This window comes from Typopeltis vanoorti, chromosome 6 (genome assembly GCF_054136105.1).
Source record: "Typopeltis vanoorti isolate ZY-2024b chromosome 6, IOZ_Tvanoo_1.0, whole genome shotgun sequence".
NCBI classification, from domain to species: domain Eukaryota; kingdom Metazoa; phylum Arthropoda; class Arachnida; order Uropygi; family Thelyphonidae; genus Typopeltis; species Typopeltis vanoorti.
This window is the reverse complement of record NC_143554.1, coordinates 109,175,302-109,193,693: the sequence shown is the minus strand read 5'-3', so window position 1 is coordinate 109,193,693 and position 18,392 is coordinate 109,175,302. Positions and strand designations below refer to the sequence as shown.

The following is an 18,392-nucleotide window of genomic DNA, read 5'->3' as shown; positions in this document are numbered from 1 at the left end:
TCCTGGCAAGATCTATGCAAGTATACTTGAGAAACGGTTGAGAAGAATTGTGGAAGAAAAGCTTGGTGAAGAACAAGCTGGATTCAGGCCAAATAGAGGCTGTCAGGATCAGATCTTCGTTTTACAACAAATAGTCAAGAAAGCATAGGAATATAACAAAGATCTGTATTTAAGTTTTGTCGATCTGGAAAAAGCATGACAAGGTGCCAAGAGAGAAGCTATTCAATACACTACAGTTATATGGTGTCAGTGGATCATTATATCAAGCAATACTTAGTCTTTATTTGAATTGTAAGTCAGCAGTTAAAATTGAAGGAAGTACAGGGAGATGGTTTAATATTAAATCTGGTGTCAGACAAGGATGTACATTATCCCGTCTGTTATTCATTATCTATATGGATCACATTATGGAGGAAAGTGGTATTAAACCTGATATCAAAATTGAAGATGTTAATGTCAGCTCCTTGCTTTATGCAGATGATGTTATACTTCTAAATTAATCCACCACAAGTCTGCAAGATTCTCTGACTAAATTGAATAACTGTTGTACTAGATATGGTATGAAGGTCAGCAATAACAAGACAAAGATAATGAAAATAGGCAGAAGCATTGAAAATATCAGCTGCATTGTGAATGGAGAACCTATTGAACAAGTAAAGCATTTTGCTACTTAGGCACAATTTTTAGTGAAGATGTTAATTAAATATGGAAATAGACAACAGAATCAACAAAGCTGGTATGGTAGGAAGTCAACTGAATAAATTTATATGGAATAAGAGAGAAATTAGTCAAACACTAAATTAGCTGTATACAAGACAGTGTTCAAACCAATTTTAACTTATGGATCCGAGAGCTGGGTCAGAAGTAAAACACTTGACCAAAGACTAGAGACCGCGGATATGAAAGTCCTGAGAACGATTATAGGCATGAACAGATGGCATCAATGACAATATCATATTAAAAATGAGGATATTAGGAAAGAACTTGACATTGTCAGCATTCAGGAATGTGCTAGCAGAGCTAATCTCAGGTGGTATGGTCACTTAAACAGAATGGGTGAAGAAAGATTAGCAAAACAAGTGTTCTCTTCCAGGTTGGCAGCAAAACAACCCAGAGGAAGACCAAGATATAGGTGGATTGATACGGTACAAAGTGCCTTAGACGATAGAAATATAAGATCTGATAATGTTGGAGTCTTGACAAGTAACAGACTGATTTGGAGGAAAATTGTGGATAAGAAGTTAGTAATGATGTAATTTTTTTCATGTAGTACTATCATATCCTGTACACTCCTTGTGGGTACATGGCAGGAATTTGATGATGATGAATTCTGTCACATTCCTACTTTATTTTTCATTCTTAATGTGATTTGCAGTTGTGAAATAATGTGTAAATATGGTGTGATGTGTATCTGTATTAAAATGGTGTTATATACTGTATGTTATTATTGTTTCTAAAATGAATTATTTTTTCTTTGGATTTTTTTGTGTATTAGATTTAAAATTTTTTATCTATTTTTTTTTTCCTTATTCATTATTAGAAAACAGAAGCAAAAAGACAAAGGTGCAGTAATGACAATGGTATGTAGGAAAGTGCTACCAAAGCATAAAGCAAGATGTTTAGAAGATGAAGCAGTTTTTGTTGTAGAGACATCGACTAATCGAATTTTACATTATCAAAAAATTGGCAATAGGAAAAATATACAGTTACCTTTGGTAATGCAGTTTTCTTTATGGCATAATAATAATTCTTTTTGTATATTTTTAGCACAGTTTGAGCAGAAATCTTGAAGTTGTGTTGATTTCAAAAATGTAAGTTGCATAACATTTGGAGCCAGTCTGTCATCATAATTAAAGCAGGTTGCTCTCGACTCATTATTATGTGAACTATCTGCTTCTTTAAAATATATTATTTTATAAAGCTATTATAAAGTTGTTTTTTAAGCAAATTTACCATATAAATTCTGTACATTATTATAGCAGTAATGTCAAAAATGTACTAGTCCAAGGTTCCATATCATAAATGCTCTAAAAGAAACTACTGTAGTACACTCTCCGCTTTGACAGTTTATTTGCTCTGGTAATAGACTGTAATGCACTGAACTATTTAAAATCTATAAACTGCTAGTGAAAGTTTACATTGACATAGACACCTACAAAAATATTTCTCCTAGGCATGAATAATTTCCTTCTTTTTTTTTTTTATTCTGTAAAAGACTTTGCACTTATCAAAAGTTCGTATTGTGATAAAACTTGTACATTGTGTGTGTGTGTGTGCGTGCGTGCGTGTGCAATGCCACTACTTCAACACTAAGCATAAAGCCTTATTTGTACTAGTATAAATAAAAGCCACCATTTCATAGTTTGTGGTTTTGGAAAAGGGAAATGATATCATAATAGATGATAATAGGGAATAGAAATGTGGTGTTTTAATTAACATTTTTAACCTTCTCCTCCTTTTGCTAACCATTAAAAATCTCATATCTGCCTTGAAATATCATAATTAAAGACAAATCAGGACAGTGGTACATTAAGAAACAATAAATAAATGTATATTATAGGACACTACTGGGAATTATGCAATGAAATAATAAAGTACAAACTTTCTCCTGTAGTATAAAAGCATTTTTTCCCTTTTTACATGTAAAAATTCTAGTATTAAGTCTCATTATCTCCAAACTATAATAGTGAAATTACGTGTAATATTGAATTTATCTCCATGGAGTCAAGACTGCGAGAGATCCTCGCTATTAAAAATAGTTTTTATCAAACTGCATTTTAAACTCATTGTTTGTACATTCTCATGAAATGTATTCCACTCACTCACTGCTTTCGAAGCAGTAATCTGCTCTTTATTCCCCTGTCTTCCATGCATAACTTCCACGAAACTCATTATTTCTACATTCTCATGGAATAAATTCCACCCTCCACTTTCCAAGCAGTAATCTATATTTTATCCTCCTGTCTTCCATGTATAACTTCCATGAATGATCTCTTGTTCTTCTCTTAAATATATCTTCAGTATTACTCTAGTACAAATCCATTGCTGATTCATATGTTTGAATCATATAATTTTCTTCTCTTCCTATCCACATTTCCCTCCCAGGTTCTACAAATGGCATTTTTTTTATCTGTCTTCATACTTGGCATTCAAGAGACATACCATTTTATCCACTCTTTCTTGAGCTTTTTACAAAATCTTTTCAGTTCCTTTAAAACCTAAATCTATGTCTTGTAGAGGGGAACATTTCCACATGTCAGTATCCCTCTCATCATTGTTATAATTTATTAGTTGCTCTTAAAATGCTTGCTGTTTGTCTATCAAATAATCAGGTCTTTGTCTACTGCTACCCCAGGTCCTTTATTTCCTCCACTTTTTTGAATACATTCTATCAATCAAATATAGCATCTCATCATTGCCTTCCAAATTTCCAACCCTTTCACTTAACAACATCGATTTGGTAACCCTGGTCATCTGCCCATACAAAAAACCTATTCAAATCCTCCTGGTATGGCACAATATCATTTGTGTTCTTCAAAACTCTTGTCAACTTTTTATCATTTGCAAACTATTCCATTTTAGTCTCTACAATTTCCATATATGCAGTGTGGATAGTTAATGTGATAGGTTCTTCAAAAACAAGTTAGACGTGGTAGTGTTATGATATGGGGATGATTTTCTGTAAATCTCTTGGAACCTCGATACCATACACCATAGTATGATGATGCAAATTCTCTGTCCATGACAGCTGATGAAGTATATCCTTCCCAATTTATAGTGACCATCTTTCTAGATGGCACAGATGTGTTCCAATAATAATGTGCCATCTGGGAAAACTAATGTGACTTTAGGTATTAGAAAATATTTCACATCAAAATGCCAACATTTTGACAAATGCAAATTTTTTTAAAAAAGCAAAATAGATTTAATTCAGGTAAAATTCATGTACTGTTAATTTTCTGGAGTATTCCTTAAAACATGTGATGCCAATAAGTCATATTATTATTGAGTTTCTTAAATTCCTCATACACTTACTTGCTGCTAGCCTTTTGCTCAGATGGACCTAAAATCCTCTAAAAATTAACAGTGCTGTTGAGGAGAGTAGTTCAGTTCATAGATGATTCCACAGATTCATACAGATGTAATATTTCAGCTCTGTGTCTGTTCTACAGGTATTTCCATGATCACTGAACTGAACTGGCAATCTTCATTCCTCCACTTTCTGTTGAATCTGTTAAAACAAGAGTATCAGCAGCTCAGCATCCCTTTCCAGTGCAATTGCAAAACACTGAACTCGTTTCTCTTTCTCCTTTATTTCATCTACCTCTTTTCTCTGAGGAAGGTTCTTATTTCCTCTCAGAGGAAATAAGGTTCTCCTTTTTCCTCTGAGGAGCCTTCAGTACTTCATGAGGGAAATACTTTATGAAGAACAGCCTCCCCTCATGAAGTTTTTTCAGATGATTACAACCTACCAATAAACTTCTTTATCAATCCTTACCTGCATCTTGTACATGGCATTGATGTGCGCATATGTTCTTCTACTTCTCGCATATGGGATCATTATATAATTATATAACAGAAATATTGTTCTAAGTTAAAGAAAACTTTTATAGCATCTTTTGAAAATGATCATCATCATCAAATTCCTGACATTTACCCTCAGGGGGTGTACAGGATATGATAGTACTACATGAAAAATTTACATCATTACTAAATTCCTACCTACAATTTTCTGCCAAATTAATCTGTTACCTGTCAAAGCTATAACATTGTCAGATCTGATATTTATATATCTATATTCTAAGGCACTTTTTACCATATCAATCCATCTATCTCTTGGTCTTTTTCCTACCAACCTGGCAGAGAACACCTGTTTGGCTAATCTTTCCTCACCCATTCTGTTTAAGTGACCATACCACCTGAGATTAGCTCTGCTAATGCATTCTTGGATGCTGACAATATCAAGTTCTTTCCTAATATCATCATTTTTAATATGATATTGCCAATGATGCCATCTGTTCACGCCTCTAATCTTTCTCAGGATTCTCATATCTGTGGTCTCTAGTCTTTGATCAAGAGTTTTACTTCTGACCCAGCTCTCAGATCCATAAGTTAAAATTGGTTTGAACACTGTCTTGTATACAGCTAATTTAGTGTTTGACTAATTTCTCTCTTATTCCATATAAATTTATTCAGTTGACTTCCTATCATACCAGCTTTGTTGATTCTGTTGTCTATTTCCATATTTAATTTACCATCTTCATTAAAAATCGTGCCTAAGTAGCAAAATGCTTTACTTGTTCTATGGGTTCTCCATTCACAATGCAGCTGATATTTTCAATGCTTCTGCCTATTTTCATTATCTTTGTCTTGTTATTGCTGATCTTCATACCATATCTAGTACAACAGTTATTCAATTTAGTCAGAGAATCTTGCAGACTTGTAGCGGATTTATTTAGAAGTATAACATCATCTGCATAAAGCAAGGAGCTGACATTAACATCTTCAATTTTGATATCAGGTTTAATACCACTTTCCTACATAACGTAATCCATATAGATAATGAATAACAGAGATGATAATGTACATCCTTGTCTGACACCAGATTTAATATTAAAACAATCTCCCTGTACTTCCTTCAATTTTAACTGCTGACTTACAATTCAAATAAAGACTAAGTATTGCTTGATATAATGATCCACTGACACCATATAACTGTAGTGTATTGAATAGCTTCTCTCTTGGCACCTTGTCATATGCCTTTTCCAGATCAACAAAACTTAAATACAGATCTTTGTTATATTCCCATGCTTTCTTGACTATTTGTCGTAAAGTGAAGATCTGATCCTGACAGCCTCTATTTGGCATGAAACCAGCTTGTTCCTCACCATGCTTCTCTTCCACAATCCTTCTTAACAGTTTCTCAAGTATACCGGCATAAATCTTACCAGGAACACTCGGTAGAGAAATACCTCTGTAATTTTCACAATCAGTTTTATTTCCCTTTTTATATATGGGTACTATGAAAGCTCTGCTCTAATCATCTGGAATTCATCCTTCTGTCCAGGCCCTCTGAACTATGCAGTGTAGCCACTGTAAAACTTTTATACCTCCATCTGCCTTTCCACATTTCAGAATTTTGATGGCTTTTTCTACTTCAAGCATGGATATGTATTCCTGATTGCATGCCTGGTCAGTGTTTTTTTGTCACAGTGCTGTCATCAATGCTAGTTTCATTTAGCAGTTTCGAAGTAATTACTCCATACTTCAAGAATATCTTTTTCTCCCGTTTTTATATCACCTTTATCATCTCTAATTACTTTTACAGCACTCATTTCTGAGCTTCTTCAACAACCTCCAGAATATCTTGCTACCTACTTGATATTTATTTTCTATGATCTTACCAAAGTCTTCCCATGGCTTTTGTTTAGCTAGTTTTACACAGTGTTTAGCTTTCTTACATTTGTCTCTGTATTCTCAAAGAGTACGAGCTGACTTCTTTGTCAGGAACTTTTGATATGCTTTCTTCTTTTCCTTCACTGCCTCCTTAACTTCCTGTGTCCACCAGGGAGTTCTGATTTTTCTATCCTTGCAGACAACCTCCCCACATGCCTCTCTAGTTGAATCAATCAGGGCTTTCCTTAAGGCTTGCCACTGAATCTCCAAGGTTTGATTCCTGTTCTCAAACTCTTTCATTTTTTCTTCAATAATCATTGTGTATTTTAGTCTACAGTTCACATCTGAGAGCTGCTCAACTTTTATTCGCTTTAAAACTTTCTTATATGTTATTCTTTTCAATATGAAATTCAATTTTATCCTGCTCAAGACTAAACAGTGATCACTTCCAATTTCAAATCCTCTGTACACTCTAGTGTCCTGCACCAGAGAGAAAACATCACTACCAACAATAATATAGTCAATGAGACTTTTCTTATTCCTTGCCTCTTCTCTCCATGTGAATTTGTGCACGTTTTTATGTTGGAACATGGTGTTAGTAATAACCAGTCCATGTCCTGAGCAGAAATCCAACAAGTATTTGCCATTATTATTAGCTTTGCTATTTTCTCCAAATTTTCCTAAAATATTTTTTGTATGTCTGACAATCATTTCCTACTCTGCTATTTAGATCCCCAACAAGGACCAACTTTTCCTTTTTCATTGGGTCAGTTGCTTTTTCTAAAGCCTCAAAAAATTCCTCCACTTCTACCTTAGGAGAACCTTCTCTTGGACCATAGGCACAAATAAGTCTCATTGTCCAGTTCCCCATTCTGATATTTTCCCACATCACGCTACTTGAAATTGCCTGCCATTCAAGAAGATTAGCCTCGTATTTTGTGTTGAATACCATGGCTACTCCTTCTTTTCCTTGATTGTCATTGCCTGAATATAACATTTTGTATTTATTGCTCAGAAAGAGCTCACCAGTTTTGGTCTCTTTTGTGTCAGTCATCCCTATTATGTTGATCCTGTACTTATCTAATTCCTCAGCTAGCTCCATTTCTTTGCCATTCACGCTTCTTATGTTGATAGTACTGATCTTCAATTCTGGTGATATTGAGTAGGGGTGTGTTTTAGGATTTGTTTCAGTAACTGACTTTTCACTGTTCGCCCTAGTTCCCTGGCAAAAACAACGGGTGGCCTTGTTTAACCGGGCAACGCCCCAGCTTGCATGAAATTCTATCATGTTGTACCATCATTTAGTATTGTGGTTTAAGCCAATAAGAATACAATTTGATCAGCAAAATCCCAAATTGCCAGCCTATCCTTGTTCGTTCAGTATCCAGGTAGATACCCAACAGGGTACACCACAAGAAAGTGAGGATTGGACATTAGGTCAGTAGCCCTGGTCAGTTCTCCACATTCCTTTAAAGGCTATGTGGAGGTCTCCTCTCAGTTATACAGCTTTGACCCTTAAGCACCCCTTTGAAAATGATTTAAGTATAAAATTAAGTTGGATTTACCATGTTGCATTAAAATGATCATAGAAACACTAGTGTGGCATCTTTCTATAGCAATTATGTTAATGATGTAGCTTGAAAGAATATATAGGTTGAGATTTGTAATTTAAAAATTGTTGGATATTGTTATAGGATGCATATTTAACAACAAATGTTTTGCAAGATTTATCTAGTAATGCAGATATCTTTCTGGAGTGGAATATATAATGTCAAATACTTCTTGGTTTTTATATATTTTCCCTAATTTAAATGATTTAGTTTATTTTTATTATTTTTTTTTAGAATATCTTTCAAGAAAACACTGAACTATCTGTTAGATATGATTTACTTCAATCACAAATTAGTGTGTGCTCTCCTCAAGTTCCTCCATTGTATTCTGACAATTTTGATTATCAAACACAAGATGACTTGGTTAGAGGACTGCTTGTGAATGAGGAGGTAAGTTGTCAACAGTGTGAATAAAATAGTTATTTCTAAAACACAGAAGAACACATATAATAATTAGAATTTCATTTTTCTTCCAGGGATGAACAGGTTATTTCTCTCTCTCTCACACACACACACACACACACACACACACACAAAAGATCTTATCAGAGCATATTCCATCCATGCAAACATCAGAAAAATTTGTTCAGCATTAGTTGTTTAGCTAAATTTGGATATATTTAATCTAAAAATACTTTAGGAGAGCCCATGACCATGGTGAATAAATAACCATAGTGCTGCTACTACCTGGTCATGCTTGCCTAGGGAGCAATAATAAAGAATGCATAAATTTTGGATGTTAAGTTACTGCTAAGACTTCACTTTGCTGAGGAGGTGGACTATCCTTTCTCCACATGTTGTACAGCATACCCAAAACTTCGGAAACTTCTGTCACTTAATGATTCTTGTCTCTGTCAACTTTTACCTTTAAAAAAAATATAATAATACCGAAATTAGCTCATCACCAGAAGAAAACATTAGAAATTTCCATGTCAGTTTATGTAATGCCTCATTACATAAACTGAAACATACATAGCTTCTTACTAAATCAGGAATTGTTCAATACTGATAGTGTAGAACAATTTTAATGTTTTACCATTCATATCATCTGGTCATTTCTCTCAGCATTCTCAGATCTACAATCTCTGATCTGTAATTGACCATTATATATCTATTCCAGCTTTTTTCCAGATATACTTAGAGACCCATAACCTCCTCCACTTCAAGGATACATCAGTTAAAACAGTGGTACCTCAGGCCTGAAGCCAAATAATGCATAAGCCCGAACCCATCAGTAATGAATCAATCAAGTTGACTTCCTAGTCAACTGGCACATAATCCCACTGCTACATACTCTGCTAGGTTGTGCCTGGAGAGGGAGTCTGAGTAGTTGTATGTGGGAAGCACTGTTGAGGCTATGTTATGGCATGAAGACTGGTCTCTCTCTGTAGGGATGTCATGTCCAAGAATATGACATCCCTACAGAGAGAGATGTCATGTCCAAGAATATGTCTACTCTCATTGCATGTCCCCACTGTATCCTTCTATCTAACCATGATTAAACTTATGAAGAATCTTACAATCAGTGGCAGTGCAAAAAAAATTAATCTTTCTTCATAAATTCCAACAGAAAAGACACATTTGCAACCAATCACAACATACAAACCAAGCCAGAATCTCTTTGATAAAAACTCTCTTTCATTTTACTAACATTACTGCCAACATAAAAGACATTCAATATCACTTGTCTTCCAAACCAAGCATCTTACTCCTCACAGAAACCCAGATTGCAGCTACATCCACTACTGTTCACCGTTGCCCACACTTCACGATTCCTTTTATCAAAGGGTGGCGCCTGTGCCTAGGTGAGATCTGACATAGCCTGCCCGAGAATGGCTAATTTAGAATTCCTTACTTTTGACCTTCCCCAACTCAAGGTTTCCTTGTCTATTTATAGCATATACTGATACTTGTTTCCAAACACACTGATAACCACTTAGACCTTTTGACATTTTTTCCAATGAAACTTGACCACCTGCAATCCAAATAGCGAGATTCTTCTCAGGCGACTTCACTATCCACAATTCCAACTGCCTTCCCTTTTCTAACACCATTGACTAAGCTGGATAAGAAGTAGACGTCTTTGCTATAAATAATGACCCAATGCAAATTGTACATCTATCTCAAATTCCTGATAATCCTTTTCACTCTTCAAATACTTTCAATCTTTTTTTTGACCAGCTCTTCATTCACATATGCTGTAGAGGTCACCTATCCTCTCAACTTCTCAGACTACAACCTTGTGCAAGTCTCTCTCTCTCTCTCTCACACACAGAATGCCTTTCCTCAAACCACTACAGACTTTGCATCCTCTGGCACTACAAAGATGCCAATTGGGATCACCTCAGAATTTCTACTCCTCCTTTTCTTGGTCATTTGCTTCCACTCGTCTGATCCTATCACCTACTCTGAATGAGTCACAGAAATGATCCTCACTGGCATGAGGGCCTTCATTCCTCATTATATCCAAAATCCTCATCCATTTTCCAAGCCATGGTTCAACAGAAAGTGTATCAGAGCAACCGAAGGGGGGAAAAAATTCATCTTCCTGCAGGTGGCTTGCATCAAGAACTCCAGCTTCATGCTCCACCAATACCAGTGCACTCAACAAATGCAAAACAGTCATCAGATCCTAATCAGATTTTATAAAAGCCAACAGCATAAGACTTGCCTTCTGGTCCCTTGACAAGGCCATGGGTTGCAACTTATTACTTCACCCAAAGATAAAGCTGACCTCCTGGCCTTGCTCTTTTCCTCAAACTCCTGCAAAGATGACCAAGGTACATTACCCCTACCACACTGGAATCCAATCACCATATGCCTCCTGTAGTTTTTCAACAGGAAGACTTCAGAAAACTACTAAGTTGGATACTAAAAGTCTCCTGGTCCTGATAGCATCTCTCCAATTGTTTACAAACATTGTGCTCCAGAACTAACATCCATCTTGCATCTCTACAATTTATTATACATAGCTAGTACTTATCCCAATACATGGAAGCAATCTCATATCCAGCTTATTCCTAAAAAGGGAGATAGAAGTCTACTGACTAATTACCATCACATCTGTTCTCTCCACAATAATGGACAAGATCATCAATAGCCAACTTCTCCACTACTTAAGAGGCCCACCAATTAATCAGCAGCCACCAGTATGGATTCCACCATTCCAGATCCACAGCTGACCTCTTTGCTTGCACTTGCATCACCAACTGCTAAACATGTACCATCGAAAAGTCTGGTGAAACTTGTACTGTTGTTCTTGACATAGAACTTGGCCAGAGTTTTCAACTGTGTCTAGCATTGCAGCCTGCTAAATAAATTGCCATCCTTTTGTCTCCCTGTCACCCTCTGTAATTGTGTAGCCAGATTTCTTTCTGGTCATTCTCTGCAAGTCAGTGGTAGATGGCTCTCTTTTCAAGCTTCATCACTAATGCAAGCATATCTCAAGACTCAGTCCTTTCACCTACCCTTTTTCTCTTGTACATAAATGACCTACTCTCACTCACTGCTGATCCTATCCACAGCTTTGCAGATGCTAATACTCTCCATTTATCTTACTCATTTGACAAACCATGCAGTACTTAAACCAGCTAAAGGATCGTCTACCACTAGTTCTTTAAACATTGATCTACTTACTGTCTTTCTTTGGGGCAGGGACAGTCTTGACACATTCAGTGCCACCAAAATACAGTCTTTCCTGTGTTTTAGTGGAAGCACTCCTCAGGTGAATCTTCCATAGGCTTGTAGATCAGCTTTCCTTTACAGATTCACTTCACCCTCAATCGCAGTGTTTCAGCATTGTGTTTGTTCTACAGATACTTCAGTGTTACTGCAAAAGAGATCTGAGCTCAACTATCATTGCCCTCATACACAAATTACCAAACAAGATCAGATCTCTCTCTCTCTGCTTGGACTAACATTTAACTCCAGTCTCTTATGGCATAAACACATCACATCAATTAAATTAAAAATGTCAAGAAATTATAGTCTTGTTTAATACTTTATCCAAGTGTGCAAATAGCAAACAAATTTTTTATGTGAAGTTTTTTCATAACAAGGTTACTTGTATATAGAAGTTTGTGACTTTGCGTTAATTGCCTTAGTATCCCATAACGCAAAGCACACATCCTTTTTGGATGTGTATAATGCTATGCATTATGGGAAGGGCCCCCTACCTAGACCAGTTTTGACCTTTATTGAGGTACTATTAAAGTGTATTAAAGGGACACCTCTTCAAAAATTCTGAGTGATCTACGAGATCACTTTAAATCTCGCTAAGTGATCCTAAAGGATGACTACAACACTCATCACTCCTGGCTGACTGGCTTGAAAACTCCACAACAGGAAACTCAGCGACTGGCAAAAAGTCACCACTGAGCAGAACCTCTCTGCTCCCTGGGAGGCAAGCTACCATCAGTGGAAACCAGACCTAGAAAAGATACCAAGTTTAAAGGAATGTAGAGAGTTTATTTTTCACTTGGTTAGACTATAATAAGTTTAGTTTAATCCTTTATCCAAGTGTGAGCAAACAAAGTTTGCACCTGAAAGTATCTTCAGGACTGAGCTAAGGTGATGCAACATCAAGGCAACTCGTGGCAAAGGTGGAGAAAGCTATCATCACTCCTATTTCGGTATCTCCCATAATACAAAGCACATCTCCTTGTGGATATGTGTAATGCTATGCATTAAGGCAAGGGCCACTACCCATACCGGTTTTGACCTTTATTGAGGTCTCGTCAGTGGGAGCCAGGCCCAGTAGTGGAGACACCAAAGCAGAAGCAATGAGAAGTCATCCCGACCTATAAGAGTTGCCAAAGCGTGTGCAACCTTATTATTAAATTACTCCGGATTCAGAGAAAGATGTTGAGAGTTTATTTTTCACTTGGTTAGACTATAATAAGTTTAGTTTAATCCTTTATCCAAGTGTGAGCAAACAAAGTTTGTGCCTGAAAGTATCTTCAGGACTGTGCTAAGGTGGTGCAACACCAAGGCAACTTGTGGCATTATGGGAGATACCGAGATGGGAGTGATGATAGCTTTCTCCACCTTCGCCACGAGTTGCCTTGGTGTTGCACCACCTTAGCTCAGTCCTGAAGATACTTTCTGGTGCAAACTTTGTTTGCTCACACCTGGATAAAGGATTAAACTAAACTTATTTTAGTCTAAACAAGTGAAAAATAAACTGTCAACATCTTTCTCTGAATCCGGAGTAATTTAATAATAAGGTTGTACACCTTTTGGCAACTCCTATAGGTGGGGATGACTTCTCATTGCTTCTGCCTTGGTGTCTCCACTACTGGGCTTGGCAAGACCTCAATAAAGGTCGAAACCAGTATGGGTAGTGTCCCTTGCCTTAATGCATAGCATTACACATATCCGCAAAGAGATGCGCTTTGCATTATGGGAGATAATGAGATAGGAGTGGTGATGATAACTTTCTCCATCTTTGCCACGAGTTGCCTTGGTGTTGCACCACCTTAGATCAGTCCTGAAGATACTTTCAGGTGCAAACTTTGTTTGCTCACACTTGGATAAAGGATTAAACTAAACTTATTATAAAGGAATGTAGAACTCCTAGATATCCCATATACAAGTAGTGAAAAGGCATGATACCTTATCATTAAAATGTTCTGGATTAGAGCAAGTTGTAGAAAGTTTTTTTCATTTGGTTATAAATTTAATTAAAAATATCAAGAAATTATATTCATTATTAATCCTTTATCCAAGTGTAATCAAACAAAGTTTGTACATTTGTATATAGAAGCTAATGACTTCACATTAATTGCCTTAGTATATCATAATAAAAAAGCACCTTTCAGATGTGTATTATTATTAACGTAAAAGTCATTAGCCTCTGTATACAAGTAGCCTAGTCATGAAGAAATGATAAGTGAATTAGTTTCTAAGTGCCATAGACAAAATGTACATATAAAGTACAGTATTTGATCAGGCGAATTTTTGGTGAAAAAATAGTATACACAAAGAATGTGGGTCACAAACTGAATATGATAACTCTTTTTTGACAGTTGGATGTTTGATATCAAGTTTGTTTAATACGATAGCAACAAACAACATTCAGGAAACAATAATGATATATGCATAGCAGACTGTTTGATTTAAATTTTGTGACCATGCAAAGTTAGAAAAATTTAACCATTACATTATTCTACTTATTCAATGAAAATATGATTTTTTTTTTATTCTTTAGATACTGGGAAATACAATTTATTTGCATGTGGAGGAAAAAGGATATGCAGCTAGAATTTCCAATTTGTATATGTATGATGTAGTTAGGTAAGTATTTTCACTGAAGTAATAAGCATATGAAAAACTTCATGAGCTATGAGTTACCATTTGAATACATCAAAATAATTATATTATCCTGTTTCACATAACTGTTCATTTTAAATTACAAGTTTGAAACATTTTATTATGGATTTTATTTTGTTAGAAATATTAGAGGATGATTAAAATGGTTGTATTGCAATTTATCATTAATGGAAACTGCATTTGATAAGACTGGCATGCAAGAATAATGTAACAGGTGATATGTTGTGTTGAGAACAAAATGTTCAAATTTCTTCCCAACATATCATGTGCTACATCATTTTTTACATGTTGGTCTTATAAGGGTAGTTTGTATTTTTTTGAAATAGGAAGTAATCACAATTAAAATGAATATCATGTCGAAAAGAAAAATATGTAAGAAAGTTTTAAAAAGAAAGAGGAGTAGCCTTCAGAAATTAACTGTAGACTCAAATATACAAATATTATGGGAGGAAAAAAAAAGAAAGAGTTTGAAAATAATAATTAAACTTTGGAGATTCACTGGTAGACTCTGAAGAAAACATTAATGGATTCAGCCAGAGAAGCATGTGGTGATAAAGTTGTCTGCAAGGAATAGGAAAATCAGAACTCCATTGTGGACTCAGGAAGTTAAAATGGCATCATGGAAATTCATGGACATTACATATGGCATGTAATGGGTGGGCTAAGGATTTTTTTTTTCTCCCTATTCAGATATCAATTTTTACACTTTTTTTGTAATTTATTTCTTTATTTTTACATAGTCCAGAAACTGCTGTAGAGACCAAACAGGACCTTTTCAAGCCACTTCAGGCCTCCACTAAAAGACAATCACAAATATCCATGCTCGTGGCATGATTTGAACCCAGAACGTGTTGATTGGAGAGCAGGTACACTAACCACTTGGCCAACCAGGCTGGCCAGTAGTTTATAAAAGTAGTGAAACAAAAGTCATTGGGAAGATTTTAGTAAGAATATAGAAGATAAATATCAGAAAGGTGGCAAAATGTTCTGGAGGCTATTTGAAAATTTGATATCAATTTTTGTTTATCACAATAGCAGCAAACAACATTCAGGAAACAAAAAGGAGTACTGTTTTCTGTCACCCCATCATGGGTGATAATGAAGATTGTCAACATGAAAATTGAATATAGATATCCTAGATGCTTGGAGCAATTTAAAAAAATTACTAAATGAAACAAAGTTACAAATTGGTTGAAAATAGAAAAAGTAATCAAAAACTTGAAATGTGGAATGGCAACTGGAGCAGGTAATATTTGACTAGAAATGCTCAAATGCAAAAGTATAAATATTTTAAAAGGCATGGTCAGAAGGTGAAATTTTGGATGATTGAAGTAGAACTTGCACAGTACATCTGTCTATAAAAAGGGAAATGAAACAATGTGAGAATTGCAGAAGAATTTCCCTACCAAGTATTCCAGGTAAGATTTCTGTAAGCATACTTGAGAAGCGGCTATGAAAAATTGTAGAAGAGAAAAGACACTTGGAGAACAAACTAGTTTCTGGCCAAATAGAGTTGTTAGGATCAAATTTTCACTTTAAGACAAGTAGTTGAGAAAACACTCGAATAGAAAAAGGATTTATATTTAAGTTTTTTAGGTCTGGAAAATGTACACGACAAGGTGCCAAGAGAAATTCTGTTTGAAATGCTTCAATTATATGGTGTAAATAGTGCATTATATTGTGCAGTACCTCATCTATATTTAAGTTGCAAGTCAGAAGTTAGAATTGAAGGAAATATAGAAGAATGGGGTTGGTGTTTTAAATGAGATATGAGATGAGGATGTACACTGTTTTCACTGATAAGCATAATCTATGTGAATCACATTATGAAGGAAAGTGGCATTAGGCCTGATATTGGAATTGGAGCTTTTAATCTTAGCCCTTTACTTTATGCAGAAGATTATACTCTTAATAATTTCAACCTAAGTATGTACTTAACTAAGCTAAATAAATTTCTGTAACAAACTTTATATGAAAATTAGTAATAAAAGACAAAACTATGAAAATAGGCAGGAACATTCAAAAACATCAGCTGCATTCCAAATGAAACTTACTGAATAAATCAAACATTTCTGCTATTTAGTTCATAATTTTTAGTGAAGATGGTAAATTAAATATGGAAAAAGAAAAGTTAATCAAAATACTATAGTAGCTGTATACAAGGCAGTATTCAAACAAGTTGTAACTTATGTATCTTAGACCTGGGTTAAATGCATAAACAATTAAAGAATAGAAACTGTAGATAAGAGGAAAATTTTCTTTTCAAACCCTTTGCTTGTTGGTTGGAGTTCAGATAAGCTAACCACTGAGCTACCAAGGCTGATCAAACTTGTATAGGTTCTCTGTTGAGAATATAGTTGTTTTCTGTGTCTTCATAAAATAAAGGGCTGAGTTGAATATCTCTGATTTTGGCATGGCTAATGTCACTTTATAATATGATCCATATAGGTGATGAGTTGCATTGGAAATTGCAGTGCCCTCTTGCATCTGATTTTATGTCAAACTATCTTTTTAAAAGTACTTCATTTAATACTAACTACCAAGCTTAAGTGTATCTATATGTTCTCTGGATAATGTTCCACATACCATATAACTAACATTTTGAACAACTTTTCTTATCTTAAGCACTTTTTCCATATCTACAAAAGTACAAATCTTTGATATATTTCCATGATTTTTTGCATGTTTGTCATAAAGTCAAAATCTGATCCTGATGACCTCTGTTTGGCCAGAACAGAGGATTATGAGAATCTTCTTGTGGAAGGATCACCACCGTCTTCTTTCCACAATTTTTCTTATATTCTTCTCACTTATGTTTACATAAATCTTATCTGGAAATCTCATATTTGACTCTACTTCTCTGTTTGTAAATAGGCTTTATTCTAATCAACTGGAATTTAATATCTTCTGAGCAGCATGCAGGGTAGCCAATATAAAACTTTTACATTCCATGTTTGTGCATTTCTGGCTGAATATCTACACCAGTTGTTTTTTCACATGTCAGGCTTCTGATGACTTTTTAAATCCCTGATTTCAGTACTCTTTAATATTTTCTGCCACTTCTTTCGCTGTTAATTTGATTTGAGGTGCTTAGAAGCCAAGGGAATACAAGTGACATTTTGAAAAAAAATCAAGTTAATTGCAGGAATGGATAGCCAAATTAAATAGACAGTTTATTGTTCCTCAGTTTTTCTTGGCAAATAGACATAAACAAGGGTAAACAAAGCACATAAATAATTGTCTTGAAAAGTCATCTTTTGTTTAGCTTTTTCACATAATTTTGTTACATTTTCTCTTGCTGTAGTCTTTCTCTATATTCTGAATACCCTTGCTGACTTACTTACTGTAAACTTGTTTTTTCTTCTTTTCCAAGACTGCCTGTTTAAATTTTTAGGTCCACCATTTTTTCTTGCAGTAAGCTTTGCATGTTTCCTTGACTTGAATCTATCAACATTTTGTTCAGATTTTGCCACATCTTTAAGGTTTGATTCTTGTTTTCAAACATTTTCACTGTTTCATGGCATAAAGACCTAAAATCTATGTTTCTTCAATCTTTGCTCTTTTTTTTCTCTCTAAACATTACTTTTCTTCTGTACTGAAGCTAAATTTTTATAGAGATCATAAATCTGCTCTGGATATCTGATGATATCCAGAAGAAAGCTGATCAGCTAATTGCTGACCTTCTCTCTTACAGACTCATGCAGTTCCCATTATGTGGATAAGCTATTGTTGTTTTTTTTTTTTTTCATCTAACTCTATTCTCTGGTTCTCATTGGAGAACCAGAGAATAGATTTACACAGAATTCAGAGCATTAAAGGATTATAACTGTATCTATTCAACAAGGGTACTAATAGAATTTTCTTCATCCAGGATGTAGTTCACATATATTACTACTGTACTATAGCTTCTGCAATCATTCATGTGGTATTAATATATTTAAAAAAAATCTTCTGGAACACAGTTTTGTGAAATGGATGATAAAAATAAAAAAGAAATAAATGAATCCTCCCACCTTTAATTCCCAAAAGTAGGAAAAGCTCCTTTAGTCCTAACTT

At 35.0% G+C, this 18,392-nt stretch overlaps 1 protein-coding gene across 1 annotated transcript in view; it reads left to right on the top strand.

Moving 5' to 3' along the window:
* Positions 1-18,392, top strand: part of eIF2Bepsilon (eukaryotic translation initiation factor 2B subunit epsilon) — a 135,706-nt gene that overhangs the window by 37,164 nt on the left and 80,150 nt on the right. Inside the window, exons 4-6 of the mRNA XM_090394353.1 lie at positions 1,541-1,715; positions 8,241-8,396; positions 14,215-14,300. Of these exons, the coding sequence (XP_090250479.1) occupies positions 1,541-1,715; positions 8,241-8,396; positions 14,215-14,300 (417 nt within the window). The remainder of the gene's footprint in view (positions 1-1,540; positions 1,716-8,240; positions 8,397-14,214; positions 14,301-18,392) is intronic.